The sequence below is a fragment of the Phoca vitulina genome, unplaced genomic scaffold, assembly GCF_004348235.1.
Source record: "Phoca vitulina isolate PV1807 unplaced genomic scaffold, GSC_HSeal_1.0 scaffold1, whole genome shotgun sequence".
Taxonomy (NCBI): Eukaryota; Metazoa; Chordata; class Mammalia; order Carnivora; family Phocidae; genus Phoca; species Phoca vitulina.
In genome coordinates, this window is record NW_022589704.1 from 28,950,990 (window position 1) to 28,973,528 (window position 22,539).

General features: G+C 39.3%; 1 protein-coding gene across 1 annotated transcript; it reads right to left on the minus strand.

The window, feature by feature from the left end:
- Positions 1-3,319: 3,319 nt before the first annotated feature.
- FASTKD2 (FAST kinase domains 2) lies at positions 3,320-22,506 on the minus strand. Its single transcript, XM_032403684.1, has 12 exons — positions 22,427-22,506; positions 20,912-21,769; positions 17,852-17,955; positions 17,061-17,169; positions 16,406-16,529; positions 15,990-16,129; positions 14,674-14,846; positions 10,681-10,841; positions 9,482-9,688; positions 8,977-9,058; positions 7,486-7,600; positions 3,320-6,481 (listed from the first exon to the last, which is right to left on the minus strand). Exons 2-12 carry the CDS (start codon positions 21,632-21,634, stop codon positions 6,362-6,364), a joined length of 2,058 nt encoding a protein of 685 aa, XP_032259575.1. The 5' UTR covers positions 21,635-21,769; positions 22,427-22,506; the 3' UTR covers positions 3,320-6,361.
- Positions 22,507-22,539: the final 33 nt, after the last annotated feature.

A 22,539-nucleotide genomic window follows, 5' to 3' on the forward strand; every position in this document is an offset into this window, starting at 1 on the left:
TGTCTGCCTTTGGCTCAGGTCACGATCCCAGGGTCCTGGGATCGAGCCCCGTATCGGGCTCCCTGCTCCGCGGGAAGCCTGCTTCTCCCTCTCCCACTCCCCCCGCTTGTGTTCCCTCTCTCGCTGTGTCTCTCTCTGTCAAATAAATAAATAAAATATTTTTTAAAAAATAAAAAGGTATCCAATTTTTGGCTCCAGGATAGATAGATAGATGACAGATAGATAGATAGATGATGATAGATAGATAGATAGATAGATAGATAGATAGATAGATAGATATAGATAGATACATTCTAGTATCTTTAACAGAAACCACTCTATCTAGCTTAAACACAGTGTGCTTGGATGTAAACTTCTGGCCATTAGCAGAAGGCTGCTTCTTCCTACAAGGCTCTTTTAGTCCTTGCAGGCACCTTGTAGCCTAGACAGAGTGGGGCCTGATGGCTCACCCCTTGGTTCCTACAGATAAAGAAGATGAGAAGCATTGGATTTCCCTGCTGTGCTGTGATGTGTTGTGTGAAGCCAGGAATGTGTCCCATTACCCGGACAGCTACTTAAGAAGCCTGCTGCTGGCTGAGCTGCTGACCATCATGGACGAGGGACACTCCAGCTGCTGACAGTTTCAATGGTGAGGTGCAGACAGTTGGCTTTGGGGAAGGCCAGCTCCTCATAAGTACAGGTCCAGGTAGATGCCCCAAATCTCTTCTGTTGACTTATATCTATTTGCTTAGAGATGTCCAAACTAGTTGCAGGGTGACTGTTCTAACAACACACACACACAATCAGAACTTCATTATTATTTGGAAATACTTGATACGAAAAAATTCAATTGCATTTCAAACCCATTTGTATCATCACACACAAAAAATCAACACTGCATTTGTCAATGACAGAACAAGAAGAGCTGTTAGGCCCTAAATAGAATTTTCAATTTTTGAATGGTTTTAAAAATGGTTTAAAATTATTTCATTAGCTATAAGGTATTTGAGAAACAAGACAGTGGATCACAGGGGAAGGGAGGAAAAAATGAAACAAGATGAAACCAGAGAGGGAGACAAACCATAAGAGACTCTTAATCTCAGGAAACAAACTGAGGGTTGCTGGAGTGGAGGGGGGTAGGAAGGATGGGATGGCTGGGTGATGGACACTGGGGAGGGTATGTGCTATGGTGAGCGCTGTGAATTGTGTAAGACTGATGAATCACAGACCTGTACCTCTGAAACAAATAATACATTATATGTTTAAAAAAAAGAAGAAGAAGAAGAAGATACTAGGAAGGGAAAAATGAAGGGGGGGAAATCGGAGGGGGAGATGAACCATGAGAGACTATGGACTCTGAGAAACAAACTGAGGGTTCTAGAGGGGAGGGGGTGGGGGGATGGGTTAACCCAGTGATGCGTATTAAGGAGGGCACGTATTGCATGGAGCACTGGGTGTTATAAGCAAACAATGATTCATGGAACACTACATCAAAAACTAATGATGTAATGTATGATGACTAACATAAAATTTTAAAAAAACAAACAAAAACAAAAACAAAAAAAATTGTTTCATCAGCTACTTATGTAAACAAAGTTTCTTGTCAATGGTGACTACCAAGAATTCGAAGACCTATTAAAATATCTTGATCAAGAATTGGATATAGCCATATCAAGCATGCAACTTGATATTTACCAGTTCTCTCTAGAAAGCAAGATCAAGTTTCTCATTAAGGTGTTTTAAAAATGTGTTTGGGAATTTTACACAAAATCAGTATTTAAAATCTTCTCTAATACTTGGGTTTTACTGATTTTCGTTATTATAGCATATGAAGAAAATATAATATTTTGTTCTACTAACCGCCAAATAAACACTCAAAATACTCCTTAACTTAGTGCTATGAAAACACTTCATTTTCTATGTGCACCATGACATAAAAAAGGTCGGGCTTGGAATGGAGTAGTGAGCCACATTATCACAGAGAACAAGATTTCACAGTACTTATTTACTACGTTAACATTCTAAGCAGAGGATAATGCTCTTGGCTCCTTTCCCTTTTAAAATTTAGATCAGAATTTTATCACATATACCACCACCACTATTGTTCCATCTCATACAAAACCTGCAAGAAATGTTCAGATTATATATGGTCCCCCTTTGTATATTACCAAATCTTACTCATTCTCCCCTGTACAGCCAGCTCTGAAAACCCAACCCTGTGACCCTTTCCCCTCAGAATTCCTCTTCCCTCTGCTTTGAGCCTTTTCACACATCAGGTTCTCTTTTGACAAACAATAATGGCGTCTTATCTCATAAGCAACTTGAGAGGATCCCCGTCTTAACTTCTTCATATCCCCCATGATTCTGAGAATACACTAAGTAAGCTCTTCGTGGTTATCACTAATTACTACAATGCTGTTTGGAGAATCAAACATTAGGAATGAATTGAGATCAACTAATGATTTGTTTTCTTTGTAATACATATTCATTTTTGAAAATATGAAAAATATGGGTAAAAATCACAATTCTATTCAGAAATATCCATCTTTATCCCTTTCCTTCCTGTCTTTTTCTGCACATGCATGCATTATATAAGCTGCATTTTTAAAAAATAAAATTTGAATCCGAGTATATGGAGTTGGTGTTTGCTTTTCCATTTAATATAATTGTAGGGTTTTCGCCATGTCAAGTAAATTATGGCACATCCAGGTATTTTACAAATAATAAAATGATGTCTTACAACAGTGCTTCTCAAATTTTAATGAGCACATAAATCACCTGGGATTGTTACAATACAGATTCTGGTTCAACAGGTCTTGAGATGGATCCCAAGATTCTGTATTTCTAACAACCTCCCAGATGATGGTGACACTGCTGGTCTGTGGACCACACTTTGAGTAGCAAGGGCTTAGAAAATGATATATATTCCAGTGATGATGAACACACATAATTTTCAATGTCTGGCTCATATGCAGTGAAATACCATATCAATGGAGTGATAAGAATCCTTACACACAATGCAGGAGTAATACAAATATTTATCAAGTGTGTACTATGTACGCATATAGGCACAAAGATCATTAAAAACCTAATTACTGGCCAATGTCAATAGATACCAGTCTTTCCAAGACTCTGGATGCATACAAAGGACATTCCATAGTGACAAAAAGCAGACCAGTGGTTTCCAGGGAACAAAGGGCAAGGCAAAGAGGGAGGAAACTTTTAGGGGTGGTGAGTATGTTCATTATCTTGATTGTGGTGATATTTTCATGGATATTTTATATGTAAAATCTGTTAGAGTGTATCAAATTGTACACTTTAAATATATGCAGTTCACTGTCAATTACACAGTAATTTTTTTTAAATACAGGGGGAGGGGAGGAGCCACAGAATCTGTTCCAGAAAGGTGTTTACATTCTACCAGCTGCATCTGCAAGTGCCTACCTCATCACACCTTCTTCAGCAGTACTGCAATTCTTGAAAAAAGAAAACTGCTAATTTAAAAGGCAAACGTAACTCATTTTTTTGGATGTGCATGGTTTTGATTAGTAGTAGACTGAAATTTTTTTGTGTCGATCAGTTCTTTGCTCATTTTTCTTTTGTTACATGAGTGTTTCTTACCAATTTATAGGGGCTCTTTAGATATTTGTCAAAAATATATCATGTATTTTTTCCCCTCAGCTTGATGTTTACCTTTTTGTATACTTGGCGTAATTGTAATCTATGTAGACATTTTAAAGAAGTTCAAGGCTAAAAAAATAAATAACAATAAAAATCTTAACACGGCTCCAAACACGAACAAGACTCAAAGTTCAGAACACAGAATTAGGCATAAATGAAATTAAAGTCTTTTCCAAACACCTAATTTCTTTCACAAGATGGCTGACTTATCACCACAGAAGCAAGCCGTGTATATAAACACATCAACTTTTACCTTTCACATTCACTCTTTTGGTTGGTTGGTACAGTAAAACAGGTTAGTTTCATCATTTCTACAGTGTGGAGACAGTGGTACTAAGATATAAAATATTTTGTGACTTGATTAAGAGTAGTCATAATTTGGATTTATAAACTCCCTAGTGATCCTCTCTCACTGAATGAGAAATGGGTCTATGAAATCAAACTGGGGCTGTGTGGTTTGGGTTTTTTTGGGTTTTTTTTTTGAGTCAGTTGAATGAATACCAGAAAAGGAGAATATGTAAATATTCTCCTAGAGGAATAAATCTTTCTATCCTGAGACATATATTACTAAATTGTTTCCCTTTGCTGTACGTGGAGTCTCACGAGACTTTTTTAGACTACAAACCAATAAAGAATGCCGATACTAGTAATACTAGTATAAAAGAGGAATGCCTTTTTAATCTGCCATGCCAACCGGTACAAATGCAAAGAAACTACTTCCTCAAAAGGTAGTTACAAGTATTCATAAAATTGTCCAGTCCTTTGAACATGAGCCATAATTAGCCACTAGAAGCAACAGATACACACATAACATTTAAAGAATGAATTTTAGTTTCTTTAATAAAATATTTTCAACTCTCATTCTGAAGCTTCTAAGGGTTAAATTGTTGGGCCAAGGACACAAAGCTAAGTGCTGTCCAATCTGGAACCAGAATCCAGATTTCCTGAGACTCAAGCCAAAGGGCAGTAGAGGATGGAATGATGTGGGCATCAGTGACGGGGCTGAGACTCATGAAAATCAAGTTCTTTGAACTCTAACTTCCTCAACCATAAAATGAGGGAGGTGGGTTAAATGATTGCCAAATTTCCTTTCAGCCCTAACCTTTCCTAAATGCAGGCCGGATAAGTGGACAAAATCTCTGACAGTTGAGCAGTCCTATGCTGGAGCTTTTTTATGGCTGCCCCAGGGTTCAACTCTCTTAAGCCCGAGTCAGCTCAGGCTCACACTCCAGCCCTGCCCTATTACCTGCATAGTCATGGCAAATAATTTATCCTCATATTAGAGATAAGGAAATGAGAGCCCCCAAGAGGATCCTAATAGAGCTATACCTCTAAGAGTTAAGATAATGAAAAGAGAGCATAGGTGTGAGAACTTAGCTGGGTCTGGCAGAGAGCAAGATGTCCAGAAATTGCAGGTCTGTGTATTTGGTGTACCTTAGTTCATCCGGGCTGATGTTAACAGAATGCCATCAACTCGGTGGCTTATCAACAACAATTTATTTCTCGCAGTTCTGGAGGCTGGCAAGTCCAAGATCAAGGCTCTGGTGGACTCAGCGTCTAGTGGGGGCCTCTTCCCTGCTCACAGAGGGTCATCTCCTCACCGTGCCCTCACATAGCAGAAGCAACAAGGGAGCTGTCTGGGGTCTCTTTTGTAAGAGTACTAATACAGTTCATGAGGGCTCCACCTTCGTGGACTAACCACCCCTCAATGCTCTACCTCAAATACCATCACATTGGGGGTTAGGTTTCAACATAGGAATTCAGAGGGGGCGACATAAACATCCAGTCTCTTGCATGGAGGTAAAACCATTCCAACTTAACATGGCATCAGGATTCATGGTCAAAGTGTCTGTGTCCACATGAGTCAAACACTAGGTAGACAGCTATACCGCAGATTTGAACAAATATTTCAACAAAAGAATGAACAAACGTAATTGAAAAGCAGTCCTCAGGTCTGACTCACAACATAGTTCAGCTATATATTTAATCTAAATGACTTCATGAAATGGTGGGGCGGGGAGAGGGAAAAGAAGGGGAAGGAAGGACCTCAGCAATGGCAAAAGTGACGTGAGCAACCCACAGCCTACCAGGTTTAATAAATTTGGACTCCTTGCCATCTCTGCAGTCTCATCTGTGCATCTTTCCATGGGACCCACAAACCACTCCCACCTCAAATGCCTGTTACGAATGCAGACGCCCCATCTGCAGCCATCCCGCCCATGCTATTTCGTTATTTCTTACACATGCTGCAATTCGAGCACCCGGCTACCATGTGGTCAAACTGAAAAATGTGGTCAATGCCTGAGTCCCAGGACAGCTTACCGAGAGAGTGTAGATGCGCAGATTTCGAACACAAGGACTGCCCAAGCCACCTCAGCCGCAGCCCATTCCAACTAAGGAACCAGTGTTCAATGCATCAAAGCTAACGAGCAAAAGTAAAACCTACAGCCCACGAATCTGTCAAATATCTGGGCCCTGGAGGGAATAGGTATGGTTGGGAAAGTGACCCTTCTGGAGTCACCTTCTAAAATGCCAAAAACAACATTTCTTCCACTCTTAAAATTAATTTTAACAGTAAACTGAAGTGACACTTTCTGTTATGGTGAGCAGTAAGGTGAATTCCACTGACAACTGAATTGCAGTCTTTATTAAAGTTCTTTTACAAACTTATGTCTGCTAATACGAAAAGGCTGCTTTGACTTTAACACGTGCTTTGCAGATTTACATCAGCAGTAAGAAAGACTTCAGCTGAGTAGAGTTTGGTCTTCAAAAGTGTGACTACATCCTGCATCTCCAGCCTTTCCACCTCCCAATTACGGACCTTACCAAAGAAGGGGGAAAATCATCAGTTTGCAAGAAGACGATGACAGTAAAATAAAAACTAGTTTCAAGATCCAAGCATATCAAAGTAACATCAAGCCAACTGGTTTTTAAAAACAAGTGTTATCTTATAATTACTCATATTTTAAAGGTTTAGTAAGACTATGTGCTAGGGCTGAAGAAAGCTCTACCAGTGAAAATTCTGAAAACTTTAAAGGCCCTCTAAAGTGTGCAAAAACTCCCTTCTTGGGATAATCTTCCCGAGAATTCATATAATATCCATTATGGGGGGAAAAAATAGTAAATAGTAGCCCATTAAGAGAAACGTGCCATCTCAACCTCAGTAATCTGCACGTAATCCGTATTTGGATACAAAAAGTACCATAATGAAGATGAGAATGTTCACACTTCACATTATGTGCAGGACCAAATGAGTGGCATTTAGAGAGATCCCAACATTAATATATGTAAGTTCATTCATAAGGTTGTTGCTCCATACAGAGACATCTGGAGAGGCTAGCAAAGCAAAGCTGTGGAGCTTGGAATGAAAATGAGGTGTGAGGGGGAAGAAGAACTCTCCTCTCATGCCCATCCAGCTTTTCCCGGCGACAAACATCCTACAACAGCCTCACATCAGCCCATGAAAACAAAGCTTTAATTCACATCTTTTCTTCCCTTGTTCAAGAAACTCTGGAAATTGAGTATCATGTCATGGGTCTTAAATTAAATAAGAAAACTAATTATTTACATTTCTCCTCTTAACAAAAAGGAATAAAATTGACCAAACGTAGCACTTATAAAACTCCTGGTAAATAATAGTTATCAGCTGACTAGAAACCACATCATGAACAGAAATTTTCTTTTCCAAAGAAAAAATAACTAAGGTACTTAGTCCAACACTGCTGACGATTCCTCTAGAGTCCTCATAACCAAGCTCAACCACAACACCCCCGGCAGAATGGATATCAGTAACTGAAAAGTATTTTGTTTGCATTTTTTTCTTACCAAGATTACGTGAAAACCCATTACTTTCAAATGTCGCATTTTCATAGCAAGGAATCCTCTGGGGTGGGCTAAATCCAAACAGTAAGTAGATCTAGGAACACACAGTACAGCTACTCTGAAAATGAAAATGCACAAAAGAAGACCCATTACTAATGAGATTACAACTACAATCGTGCTGCACTCCTGTTCTTTGGAGATTTTAAAGTCGAGTTCTCTGCTGACCACAGCTGTCACCATTCCCTCCTGCCCTGACTGTCTTCCACGTTGTTACTTGGCCTCTGCAAATACTCCAGTATACGAAGGCTACAGACACCAAACGCTTATAATAATGCTTTACATGATTATCCCTCAACCATCTTTAAGGATGGCTGTATTCTTGATGAAGAAAATATCCAGATAGGAAAGCATTTTAAGGCCTTCCTGTGCAGTGTTAATCTCTGATCTAAATATAATTATTTATGCTACTAGAAGTATTGATGTAGATAAACCAGATGACAAATGCTCTTGTTGTACATATTGTCTCCCAGAGAGAGAAGCATTTAAAAACCAGAACGGAGAGAGCAAATACAAAGAAAACACTACGAGAAAGGCCAGACTGTTAAAAAGATAAAATCTGTATGTGTAACAAAACATGGAAGGTGTAATTTGTTTTTTCATTGTTCTTGGCCTTTTGGAAAGATTAAGTTGGTTGGGGGAAAAACAAGACCTTTGTATCCTTACTGTCTTCTGTTATACTTTGGCTGTTATCTGAGATAACATAAGAGAAATTTTATTTTTTAAAGGAATGCTCATATTCCTTACTTCTCCTCAGTACTTTAGGCTGAGAGTTGCTATATTACGAGGCCCAAACAGTGGAGTACCTGAAAATGAAAAATTATCTTTCACAGAGGTCAAAGAGAAAGCCTTTCTTTCAGAGGAGATGGGTAATGTGTACAGGGAAGGTCACAGTGAAAAAGATGGCCGAGGAACAAGCTAGATGGATTCAGAAAGGGGTAAAGTTTACAGAGTTGGAGAATGGAAAGGCATGAGCAGACAGAGTGTGAAGCCCTACAGATTTCTGTTCTCTACTGTAATTATGTGCATGTCCTATGAAGCAATGGGGACAGAAGTTCCTTGGGGTCACAGCCCATGTGTGACTCATCTTTGCCCTGCAGGGCCTTTCCACAGAGACTGACTGAACACAGGGTGTGTGCAACACGACCTGAAGCATCTGCACGGATAATTTCAATTATGGTAACGTTGTTCTATTGTAGTACTCAGCTTTAAAACCTCATTTGTAAAAACTGCCTATTTCATTACATGGCTCAACTGCAGTCCACTGTCTTTAAGGAATGTCTGTATTTACACCTAAGCAGTAGATTAATGGATGATAAGTCTCTTGGTATATCACAAGCTCTGCACAAATAGGTCTTAGTATTGTTACTGCTACTTAATATGAAGTCTTTGAGAATTAAATTCAGAAAGCTCAGCAAATGAATATACATCAGCAACCTTTGAGTATCTGCAGCGCAAGTTACCACGTCGGAAAATGGAAGCACTTGACTCCTGTTAATATCCATTCTTACTTCAAAATCTGAAAGAAAAGAATTAATTTTTCAAACACTGCTCAAAGTGATACTGTTTCCAAATGTGTACTAACCCTACCAATAATGATAATGGCATCAGAGGCAACATATGATGAGCGCACCATGTGCCAGACTCCAGTCTGGGGTTTATACGCATCACCTCATTTATTCACCACAGGAGCCCGATGAGGCGGGCACTCCATCTACTGCCACTTTACAGGCGAGGGGACGGAGCAAGGGGACAGAGCGAGGGGACGGAGTGAGCGCCTCGCGAACAGAGCACTAGCACACACAAAGCAAGACTCCGAACCAGCAGTTCAGCTCCGGAGCCAACGCTCCACCAACCTGCCGTGGAAAACTCCTCATCTTCGCCCGAAATAAAGGAAAATAAAATAAAATACAATAGAGGAAAACCAAAGAAAGCCCCATACCGATATGGTAATTGTGTGGCAACTGTCTGTTTTTTGAGAAGTATCCTTCTCCCAGAAGGCTACTTAGCGCATCTGCCACCTTCACGTTTGGATACAATGCCGTGGACGGCAGCGGTGGTGGGGCCAAATCTACCACGTTGTGACAAGAAATATCCAATTTTAGGCAAGCAGCCAAAATACGAAGCTTGTGAGCATTCCTCTCGTCACCTAAAAAAAGGAGAAAAAAATTATACAGTTAAGAAGAAACATTAATGCCACGCTTAAGACATTGTATTAATGTACCTATATTTCTAATGATCTGTTTCTTCTCAGGAGGAATCTCTCTGGGTCTCCCTAGTTCCCACAGTGCCTACATCGGTGCCCGGTATTTGATTATGCTTGAAAGTTAAAAGATCTTTCTGGGTGATTTAGTCTAAACTCTTCACTGAATGATGAGCAATGCCCAGGAAGGTTCAAATGCCTCATGATTTACCAAAGGCCAAGTTGGGACTCAAATCCATGTTTCCTGGGTTTAAGGCTGTTTCCCCCACTGTCACCGCTTAAAAAAAATCAGCACGTGCTGTTCCTTCTTCACAATTTGACTTTGGAATTTCCCAACATTGTTTTTAAAAGAATTTAAACTTCTCTATTCTCAGACACATTATTGAATTTTGTACATCTAGCCGGATATTGCTTTTCTTTATTTAATATTAAAGACCAAAGTCAACAATTAATTTCATTCCAAGAGTATAAATAAGTTCACCACTTTGGGAACTATTTGACTGCTTGATCTAAGAGCCTGTGTCCTCATTATAGGCCAGGAGTGACAAAGTGATTCAGGCTGCAAAAGCTGACTGAACTCAGCTCCAAAGGCGACATTAAGGATTAGGAAGTACAAACACCTCTGATCAAGGCATAAAGAACACTGTGAACATGCAGCCTTCACACAGGTGCAGACGGTATAAATAAAAGGAACAATGGCGATGTGTTTCTGATCCTTGCCTTCTGTACGTTAAGAGTCTGTTACTAAAGGAGGCTGCATAGGTTTGCCGGTTTGAAGCACTGACCTCTGACTTCACCATTTTGGGTCCTTTCCTCAGCAGCATCTGCTCTGCATGTTTTAACCAACTCTGCTCCAACGATGACCCCATTCAGAATCACAAAGTAGCTAGCTAGTGGGACTGCCTTATATCTGTCACCACTGTATGCGGACACCATACCTGACATCAGTTCATTGATGACGTCCTTTTGGAGAAGTGGATTAATAAGGGCCATGGGAAAATGGTTCATCAAGCAAAATGAACACACAGCATTCAATAAATTTTCAGAAGAGATGTGGTGGAGATAACCAGTCAGAGAAGTAGCCATAACTTCTTGGAACCTTCAAGGGAACAAAGAAAAGTCAGCTTTCAAATATAAATAGAAGACAAGGTCGTGGTAGGGAGAGTAGGGTGCCAGAGAACCAAAGGAGTCCAAAGAAAGGAAGTAGGAAAATCAGACTGGCATTATGTCTTTCAGGTCAGGTGGCTATCTCAAAGTAAATACATATTCTCAATAAATGGCAGTTAGCTACTGCTACATGTCTTGTGCAGAGTAAGTATTTCATAGGCTGTGACTCATTTAATTCTATTAAAACTTTATGGAGCAGGTATTCTTCTTCTTCTCATAATAAAGATGAGTGAACAGGTTCAGAGAGGTTGAGGAACTTGTCTAAGAACAAACAGCCAGGAAGTAGCAGAGACAGTGTTGGAATTCAAGTTGTCAGGCTCCAGAGCCTTTTAGCTGTTCTCCTGCATTTTTACCCTGAGTGTGTCTGTAAGGTCTGGAACACCACCATAGTTTCACAACCAATTAAAATTCTCTAGCTATCAATATTCTGAGTTAAAAGAACTGCAAGCCTAATCCTACCACGCAGAACTAATGTTCTACAGTATGACAAAGCAGTTAAGCATGGATGAAGAGAGCAAAGATCAATTCAGGTGGGGCCCCTTGCCCAGGGTGACATGGTAATAAATGGCACAGACAGGTTCTGAACCCAGGTCAGGCTTAGGACATAAGCTATCTATCATTCTGTAAGAAAAAAATGAATGACACGCAAAGTATGGTGATAGCGTACAGGAAAGGAAGTAGACAGAGCAGCTCTGGGTATAAGGAGAATTTCAGGAAGTGGAAACGATGGGAAAAGGGACGATCATGTGGAACCGAGCAAAGAAACGGAGGCCCAAGGGCACACTATCTGCTTGCTGGTGAGGCAGAGGCACAGAGCGCTGCTTCTTCGGCGAAGGCAGCCCGCCCTGGAGCGAGCCCTTACACACAATGAGGCTGTCCAGGAAAAGGCCTCAGATCAGCTGGCAGGTCCCACAGGCAGCAGCAGACGGCTGAGGGAGGGAGTGGGAGGATGTGGCAGGCTAAGCAGGACTGCGGGAGTTACTACGGGGTGGGAAACAGCAGTGAGGCCAGAAAGGGTGGGCTGCAGACGATCGCCTTTGGAGCCTGGGTGGTAATCACCTATCCGATCTCATCCCACTCCTTACCTCCTGCTTTAGTAACACCCGACTTCGTGTCCTTCCCTGCAATGCTCTGCTGTTTCTTTCCTCCCTGACTTTAACATGGTGTCCCTTCTGCTCAGAGTCTTCTTTCCTGCTTATCTTCCTATGGTTACCTCCTATCTCCCCACCTTTGAAGATCTGCTTAGGTACCACCTCCTCCAGGCAGCACCGCTTGGCATTCATCCTGAAGCTCCACGTCACCAGGCTAGAGTTCTGGTGCATCCTTCCTCTACTGTCATAAGTTCTGCATAAAATCTATCACTCCAATTTTCAAGCTGTCTTTAATTGCCAAACTCTATGTGTCTACCTTACCCATTACAGAGAATCCTGGCAAAAAGGATTGTGTCGTGGGGTGCCTGGCTGGCTCGGTTGGTGTGGCATGTGACTCTTGATCTCAGGGTGGTGAGTTCAAGCTCCATGTTGGGTGTAGAGATTACTTAATAATAAAATCTTAAAAAAAAAAAAAAAAAAAGGATTGTGTCTTACTCATCTTTGTCCTGAGTACCCAAGTGCTTGGTATAGGTTTTCTGGCTAAATAAACAAACAAATTTAGATGAGGAAGACACAAAGAAGAGAATGTTAGTAGAGAAAGATGAATCAAGAATAATTATGTACACCAAGTTGTGTACATTAAACACGTACAGCTTTTTACATGTTAATCATACCTCAATAAGGTGGTTTAAAAAATCATTTCACATAGTTTTTAGTAAATAACTGATGGAGGCGGAGGAGAGGGAAGAGAAGAAGCAGGAAAAGAGGAGGAAGAAGAGGAAGAAGATCTATGGTGACCACAAGCAAGCCACAGATATTCTCGAGTTCAGAAGCACACTGAGGACCAGAGATGCAAATCTGGGATTATCTAGGGGGTGGTAAGTACAGATCAAGAAGAAACCAGGGGACTGAAACGAAAGTTGAAATGCTAAATGTTTTCTTTCTTGGGTTCCAAACCCCGGAACATACTCTGGATTTAATACACCCTCTCCCCTAGAAGCCACCACATAAATAAAATGATTAACGTACCACATGTGGATATATAATGTGCTAAGCCAAATTTTCTACCACTCTCTGCTAATCAACTTCCCAAATGGTCTGAGTTAGCCTGCTTCTATAAATCTGCCACTGCAGCCGAAGACACCATCATCCTTTCTCTGTCAAGTGTTCATTTGGTACCTCCATTTACTGCCTTCCTCTGGAAGTCCAACACTTGCCTCCTTAAGTAGACTGGAAGAACAGGGAACACGATGTAACAATGTGGACCAAGCTGTCTCTTGGGATGCCCACAATGAGCTGAAAAACTCCCTAACCACCCAGTGTTTGTTCTCCTAATACCATGGAATCCATGCAGCTGTTTCTGGAGTTTCAATTACCACTTAGCTTGACAGTGTTTGTCAAGAAAGTGCTGGAGGTACATGAGAGACAGCCTCAGAAGAAAACCAATCCAGGGGAGCAGAGGAAGACGGAATTTGGGGGATATTCGTACACCTTCATTAGATGCCTATTCTGTGCCAGGTCTTGTGCTAAGTTCAGAATAACAAGAAGCTGGGTCTGACTCTGGAGAGCTTTCCAACTGAGAAGCAGACACAGGCTTACGGACATATAATTATAGCTCTGTGTCAAGGCTCGACCAGAGATTCATAGAAGATGTGACAAGCACTGGGGCTCTGACGGACAAGCCAGGGAGGCACGGGAAACACAGCACGAACAGAGTTTTTCAGTACAGCAGAGGCTACGACGGGCAGATGCTGTTCAGCGGGCCCAGCACCACTTCTTGGGTTATGTGCTCCAAAGGGAGGGCGTGTGACCCAAACTCAATCGGATCTCCTCTTCTGGAAATCTGAATCCTGAGGGAAACCACAAGGACAGAAAGCAGCTGAAGTCAAGTCACTCACTTGATGGCAAAGAGATGGTCTGTGACTCTTGCCACTGAGACCCTCAGAACTGGCCTAGTTTGTTCCTGCCACCCTGTGACTACACTGTAATTCTTTTACACAGCTTAACCCATTTAATCCCTGACTCAATGTGATTAGGAATAACTCTTATTTCTTCTCCCCGTTTTAACAGATGAAGAAACTGAAGCACAGATTAGCAACTTGCCAAAAGTTAAGGAGCTGATGAATGGCAGGGCTGGGATTCAAACCTAAGCAATATGTCTCCAGAGTCTGTGCTTCTAAAAAAAATGACATTTTATATACATTTTTGTTTTTAGTGAACTCAAACTGATCTAGAGAGGGAGAAAAGACGTTCTGGGTGGAAAGCAGAGGTATGAAAGAGCCCAGAATGTCTGAGGAACTGCTGTATTTAATAGTAGAAATGCATGGTTGTGGTTAAAAATGACAATTATAGAAAGCAGTAATTTGGGACCAAATGAATAGGCAGGGTCAAAACTGAACTATGAACTCAGGAGCTGAGGGAATAAGCTAGGAGAGTTTGAAATGAAGACTCCTATGCTGAATTAACAAATAACACCATAAAGAACAAAGAAACAAGCAAGACAAAAAACCCCAACAAAAATAACTTCACAAATAAAGAATACTACACCTTATTTCTTGATATAATGACAGCCATGGATGTGTTCACTTGTAATAATGCATTAAGCTTATGATAATATGTAACCTTTTCTTGAAGTATGTTATGTGGCAATAAAAAAAAAAAACAAGTACATACTCTGAGGTTTGGCATTTGTAGAAGTGATTGAGAGAAGAATACACATGAAGAATACAGATAATGCTTTTCATGTTTAGAGAGGCAGGATCAGCTATCACTTTCTTCATGAACAAGTCCATCAAATCAGTATGTCGAAAGCCAAGGTTTTCAAATAAAATGAGGAGAAAGAGAACCTTTAAAAAAAGAATGAATTGAGGGAAAACTTTTCAATTATAGAATGCTACAAGGAATTTTTTTAGATCTCAAAAAATTAAAACAGCAATAGAACTGTCCAGATGAAGAGAATATTCCCTAAAAAGAAACAATTCTCTTTTCTTCACAAAATCTGTTCCAGCAATTCCTGAATCAGATGTTAATAAACAACCTCTTTTTATAAACTGAGAACCAGAGCATACAATGGTTTCCATACTTCCATTTCATTTAAAAATAAATCCTTTCTTACATGCTTTTCATACATCAGACCTAAAAACTACCTTAAATATACCTTTTCTGAGGTTTTTCAAAATGACCAACTCAATTTTGAACTATTCCCTCTTCCAAACCTAGACACTTTCTACATTCAAAACATCTAAGAGGTAACTCAAAAATTTCTATATTCAATATTGAGCTGTACAAATGAGAACAGAGATGAAATATACTGTGATTAAATTAAAATTTCCAGTTCACTTCTCATTTCCCTCTTGGAACTTCTCACTATTAGTATTTCTCTTTCCAAAACCAATTTCCATGGCAAACTCAATATGCACCTTACTCTCCAAAGTAAAATGAACCTAGTGACTGAACACAATTACTGCGGCTTCATTACAAAAAGAAGTTTTTACCAGCTGCTTCATTAGATGTTTCTATTACTAACATAGCCCCCAAATTTAAAGGTTCTTGTTCTGGAAGAACAAAACAACCTTCCATAAATAGAAGACAGACATGAATTAAGTAATGGCATTTTATTCTTCAGAACACATAAGCCTGTCACATCACCTGTTTTTACTATTCTAAGTCTAAAAAAGAAAAACAGAAAGACAGAAATAATCCTAATTATCCAAAGTACCACACTATCTTTTAAAAAACAAATAGAAGAACAAACTTTGGACAACATAATTTTTCTTTTGGAAAGATGGTCAAAAGATTAAATAGTATATTAACAGGTAACTCCTAGACAGAAATGATAAAGAGCTATTTTTTCAAAAGTCATTTCAACATTGGAATATTTTAGTCTCTTAACTACTATAAAGCTGACAGAGAAATACCCAGAATGTTAAATGAATTGATGTGCTTCTTGAAAATTTCTGAGGCTTATTCTAAACTGTTAACAAACTTACTTGCTTTAACTTCCAGATGTCAATAGTTGTAGCCACATAATCTGCTATTGCCTTAAAAAGATCTAAATTACGGTACCGGAGGTCTCTGCAAGACTGCAATATGTTGCTCAGTACTTTAAAAGGACACCCATGGATATTACCTTTAAGAATGAGTTAAATAAACAAACAAAAATTACCAGATGGCTTTGAATTTAAAATCCAAGACACTCTACACTCAATATGTTTGTTTCTTTAGAAAAATAGAGCACTGTATTTTGTAAAAGACAAAACAAAAAAACTAATAGGCAAAAGTAAAACTCAGGTCTAATCATATCATCAGTTATTATTTGTATAACAGTAAAGTTTTTAAAACTAACAATTACAGTCCAGAACAGTAGGTCAGATGCTAAAAAGCATGAAAGAAAAATTCCCCTTACCTATGACCATCTTACTGCATTCATCCAGAAGTATAATAGAGCGGTGATTCATGGCAGCTAATGCCTCAAACATGTGCTGGCTATTCAAATCAGAAAATCTGTCTAATTCTCTCAAGGCTTTCATCTAAAGAAAGACAAACTTTAATTTATAATTTGTGGCAAAGTATATTAAACTTTTATTTTTAAGTAAAAAGGATAAAGTTTCAGCAAAATGACTCAAACAGATATACAGGTCAAATATACAGATTTATATGTACGGGGGCGCCTGGCTAGCTCAGTGGGGTAAGCATCCGATCTTGGTTTCAGCTCAGGTCATGATCTCACGTGTCATGAAACTGAGCCTGGTGTTGGGGCTCCGCACTCAGTGGGGAGTCTGCTTGAAGATTCTCTCCCTCTGCCCCTCCTCTCACTCGCATGTGCACATTCTCTCTCCCCCTCTCTATCTCTCAAATAAATAAATAAATCTTTAAAATATATATATATATTTATATATACAAATAAATATAAATCAACTTCTATTACTTCACTTTAGCAAAACTGAACCTAAAAGCACAATGATGTCCTCCTAAAAAACTAACTTTAGGAACCGATAGCAGGTCATAAGAAATTTTTTTTTCAAATCTTACCCACTTGAGAAAATTCAAAATGTGTTTACCTCCAGTTTCCTTTTAAGAGCAATCGGTGCATCTTTTCCAACACATCTTATCACAGCTTGTAATGTAAAGACACGCTCTATTTTCCAGACTTGCTGATCAACTAGTATCCTGTAATTAGACACAATAAATACCACATTCCTAGAATCTGAAAACCAGAAGAATTATTTTAAAAGTCATTTGGTCCAGCTCCTACTTCTAGGCAAGGAAGATGAAGCCTACAGAAACAACCTACCTGCCCAAGGGAGTGTAAGCAGTTAAAGATCGAGGACCAATCTAGCACTATTTCCTCTCACATTATTCTGTTACCATGAACAAACAAATCACATCAGGAGATTATAGTAAGATATCCCATTGCATAGTCAATGAAAAAGGAAATTCAGTATTATTCTCACTGACCTATGACATTAGATCAGTTGCATCAATTTTATAAATTATAAAACTCAAGCTCTTTTTTGGGCCAGGTCAGCATCATGTAACCTCCACACAGTGCCCAAATAACCGTTATGAGCCAAGTAAATGTCAGTGCACTCCCAGCCCACATCAGTACTAGGTTTATAAGATCAATTTAGAATTCAATGTTACCCACACAGTTTTTATAATGGACCCTAAGAGAAGCATTATCTCTAGCTTTACTTGATCCAGAATCAGGATTTTAAGTTTAATAAGGTATTAAAGACTGTAACTACCAACAAAGTCTCTCCCCACCCAAATAAGGCAAGTCAGTTTTCATTTGGGTTTTTGATTCGAGATATAAACAGAATAGAGAATGCCACATGAAGAGAGTACTTACCGCAACCCTGCTCGAAGAACGTCCACATTCTTACATGGCTCCATTGCCTCTAAAACAGTTGACAAAACTGAAAGACATTTCTCATCACACTCATTGATACGTTCCTATTGAAATAATTACAAAAACACTGCAGATGATAAGCCCATAGTAGACTACCTTACCTAAGCAAAAGCACTGAACTGAAGCTTTCAATTAAATGATTAAGCATCAAACCAATAATTCATAGCCCACAATAAACATCTTTGAGAAATAAAATGTCACATGTAATGAATTTTCCAAATAACCAATACACACTTTTATATATCAACACTTTTTTTACATTTACCATTACCATTGAAAACCCATTTGGTATTGATTGTATTCCTCTGCTTCTGAAATAACTTTTATCAAACATTATTTTTACTTCTTCTTAGGACTCAAGTTCAGCATGAAGACAAGTGTAGTAATATAAGAGCTACAGAGGTACATGGGGCAATTTGTCCATCCCTAAAGAACCTTAGACAGCTGTCCTCTTATAATTTCTCTATATCCTTTCCTGGTATCAAACTATAACTTCAGTTGTGAGTTTTCTGATCCACATCTGCTATCCCATTTTACCACCACTATCTGGGTCTCAAGGGGAGCCCCTGGCCTCAGATCCTTCTTTCAGATCTCCTGGGTTAAGGCACTAATCCAGATTCTAGAAATGGCAGTGGGCATAATTCAGAAAGTTAAGAGAAACAACACAGCTTACTTAGGGCTCTACAGTTTAATCACAACCAATTCATACAACTCACAAGAGTAGTTGTCATCACAGGTGGGAAAACTTAGGCTGAAAGAGGTATGCTTTTTTGCTAAAATGGCATGACAAACAAGGCATGAAGTCTCAGGTGAGAACACCAGGTACTAAGAAGAAATGGATAAGGCTGAAAAGAAAAAGAAAGGTCTCATTCCCATGGGAGGGTTTCCATAGCGATTTACACCATTCCATCAATATCTGCTGTGAAAGGAAAGACCATTTGGCTGAAGGGTAAATTCACTAATGACATATTGACCTTTCATCTCTAGCTAAAATGTCTTTACAACATTCCAACAGGTCAGGGAGACACAATCATACATACATATATTCTGACTCCAAATATCCACTGCTCATACCTCACCAATGCAGAAGCTATGCTGATGTGGATACCCGTCCAAACTCTAGTAAAAGCATTACTAACCAGGTAGTGACTTATCATAATCACTTTTAAATAACTATATAGGGAACACAGTCTACCAAATAAACATGGATATATTGTGTGGCTTCAACACACATACACACAAGTAAAAATTCATTCTTAATGAAGGACATATGGAAATCACAGTAACATAAAAAGTTAAAAACTCATATGCTTAATAACTTAATTCTATAATAGGATTATATGTGAGATCATCCTCGAAATTTAAAAATTATTTAATTCTGATCACTGAGTTTAGAAGTCTGAGATGTCCACCCTTAAAAGGTAAATAATTACGTCAATGCATTATCATTTCATCATCGTATCTGGTGCTTCAGTGAGATCAAACAGCACACTGACTCGCTTGTCTGAAACTAAAAGTGGCTCTTCTACCCAATTTCACTCTTCCTCCAGTCCATTTTCCACTCATACAGTGATCTAAAATATAAAGTTGAACATGTCGACACTTTGCTTAAAATATTTCAATGGATCCCCAATGCCTATATGATAACTCCAAAATCCTTACAGAGGCATAAAAGGCTCTTTATAATTTAATACCCACCCTCCCGTTTCCAGACTCAGATCTCGCCCCTATACCCATAACCCCTCCTCCCCGGCCACAATTATGTAATTTCCTCCCTATTCCCTCAAACACACAACCCCAGCAGTCTATACTTCAGCACTACTGAACTACTTTAGCTCCCCAAACTTGGTAAACTTCTCTTCTGGATGAACAGGCTACCCTCTTCTTCAAATACTATCCCCTTCACTATCGATCTCTCACTCACAAACTACTGCTCATTCCTTGGATTCAACTTAGATATCATCTCCTACTGAGCTTGAATCCTTGTTCTACCATGAACTAGGTGTTTGTTAATTCATCCAGCAAATCAAGACCTATAAATAGTGATGTTAACAGAAAGGTAATCTTGAGCAGGTTATTTAACCTACGCCTGAATTTCCTAATCATTAGTAAAATTAAAGTAGTATCTGTTTTAAAAGGCTACACTGATGATTACATGAGGCAATTCTGTTTTCAAACTACATACATATATCTCTGCCTCAAACACTAATCCTGTATCCTCCTCCCCTGTCTCCTCTTCCCATCATGAAGGCCTTCTCCTAAGTTAGAAGTCTGTTATACACTCTTACAAGACTAAATTTTTCTTCCACTGCACTGAAAGCTCCCTGTGGCCATTATTTTGTTCATAATTATATTCCCTTGGGCTCAGCTCAGTGCCTATAATGTAGTAAATATATGACTTATTAAATGAATGTTGGTTATTTTTGCAATTGCCTTACAAGTATCTGTCTTCCCCTTTACATTATAAGGACAAGAATCACATCTCCTAAATCTCTCTAGTGACAAGTGTAGTAACTGATACATAACGGACACTAAATAAATGTTTACAGTATGAATAAATGAATCCACTGCTGTTTGACTTTAGCCAAGTTGTTTAACATCACTAAATCTGTTTCCTCGTCTTACAGGGCTAATGAGAGGATTAAATAAGTAAAAAGCGTAGGTACTCAATAAATACTAGTTCTCCCCTCTTCCCTTCTCTCTTACCTTCAACTAACCAACCTTTCCTTGTATATTTTATACCTCTCCTCATTTTAGTTTATTACTCACTATTAGTCATCTCTGGCAAAGAAAAATGGTGCAAGCTTTCATAAATTCCCACAGCAAAAGGAAGGCAAGACCTGGTTAACTTAAGGTCTCTAAATCATGTATATGCAGAAATGAATATAAACTACCTATTCCACTGATAATCCCTTCCAAGGAGGATCCATCTCTATTTCCCCTCATTCTTTCAAAATATGCCAAACTGTGTAAAATATTTAAGTCTCCTTTTGATTTTACCTGGACCACCCTCAGCAAAGTCTGTACCAGCAGAGTGTTCTGAGGAATTCCAAGCTTCACCATAGCATGAAGACTGAACAGCAGGTGGTCATAGTGCATGATCTTGGATTCTCTCATCACTTGTTCACACAGCTGGTTAAATGCAGGGTGGTTAAACATCAGTTGTTTTTCAACACGCTTCTGGTCATCAGACATCCTTTTGGCAATTATCCACATTGCTGAAAAATAGTTACTACCGGGAAATATAGGTCCTTCTGAAAATCTATCTAACACATCACTCAGAGAACTACACTCCTGAGACAGTTTTTTATAGTTGACAGGGGTTGGTTTTGTTTCCTTGGTGAGCACATCTTCATTGGAGGCCTTATGATGAAATGTTATCTTCTTCAATCCATCATCGGGGTCAAGAGAGTGTTTTGAATCAAAGGACAGTCTTCTAGGACAAAGCAGTCTATTGACTGTAAGGACTGTCTCAGTGCCTATGCCCTTTGCTTGAAAATTATCTCCTGATTTAAAAATTAAGGCATCCTGAAATAGATACCTAATAGATGACTGCACTCCATTACCAAAGTCACTTAAGAGAAGGTTTCTTGGGTTCCAGTTTGAATAAACAATTTTCAGTCTGGAAAATCCCAAAGGATACATCCTCATAGTTCTGCTTGTTGGAACTAAAGTACTGAATTGTCTGAGGTTCCATAAAAAGGAACCTGCTCTGCTATTCATTGTGCTATCCACTCAAATGCTTTCAAATCGCTTTAAAGTAGTCTATATAATACAGTGCCACTTCAGGGAGTGAAAGAGAAGACAAGCCGTTGTTTAAAGAGAAGACATGCCGTTGGTTTCCTGTAGGGGAAGGAACTATAAAAGGAATAAAAATTAAAGCAAAACTTTTATTTAAAGAAAGGAAATGAATTTAATAGACACCAAAATGGGAACCTATGGAGACGTTAAAGATGAAAACGGTAAAACTACTTTACCAATATAGGCTTCCTCCACTTCTCCCACAATGTGTAAACTGTCTTAGAGAAGCCAGGTTACTTTGGAAGTAGTCGCCGTATTTAAAAAATAAATAAATAAAGTGAAATTTCAGGTGAAAAGTGTTCCCACAAAGTTTCCTCTTAAGAAAGGCATTTTATGTTACCATTGCTTTGGAGAGGTCTTCAATGAAAAAACTTTAACGTTGACGGATACTTTTTTTAAAATGAAGATTTAGCAACGGCCGAACCCGGACTTTAAGCACAGGGGCTGGGACAAGTAGAACCAGTGAGGAGAGGAATCAACAAACCAAAGTGACGCTTGCATGCGGCCTGAGCTTGGGAGGGTGATAAATCATCAGCCAGTATCACCAGATCTCATAAAGTGTTATGAGCTAATCTTTCCCAAGCTGGGCCACCCAGTATTAACCCACCTCCCTAAAGGTAAGACCCAAGCAACTCCTAAGATCTTCCCCCAAAACGCAAGAAGTCTACGGTGTAGCACTGCCAAATGCTCCGCCTATATTCGTTGTCCACTCACCTGAGGTCAAAACCCCGTGGTTCTATACAGGCGCAGCCATGACAGCTTTCTCGCGAGCTGGGAGTATCGCGAGATTTTACGGATCCTTCATAGGTCAAAAAGCTTACGTTCGC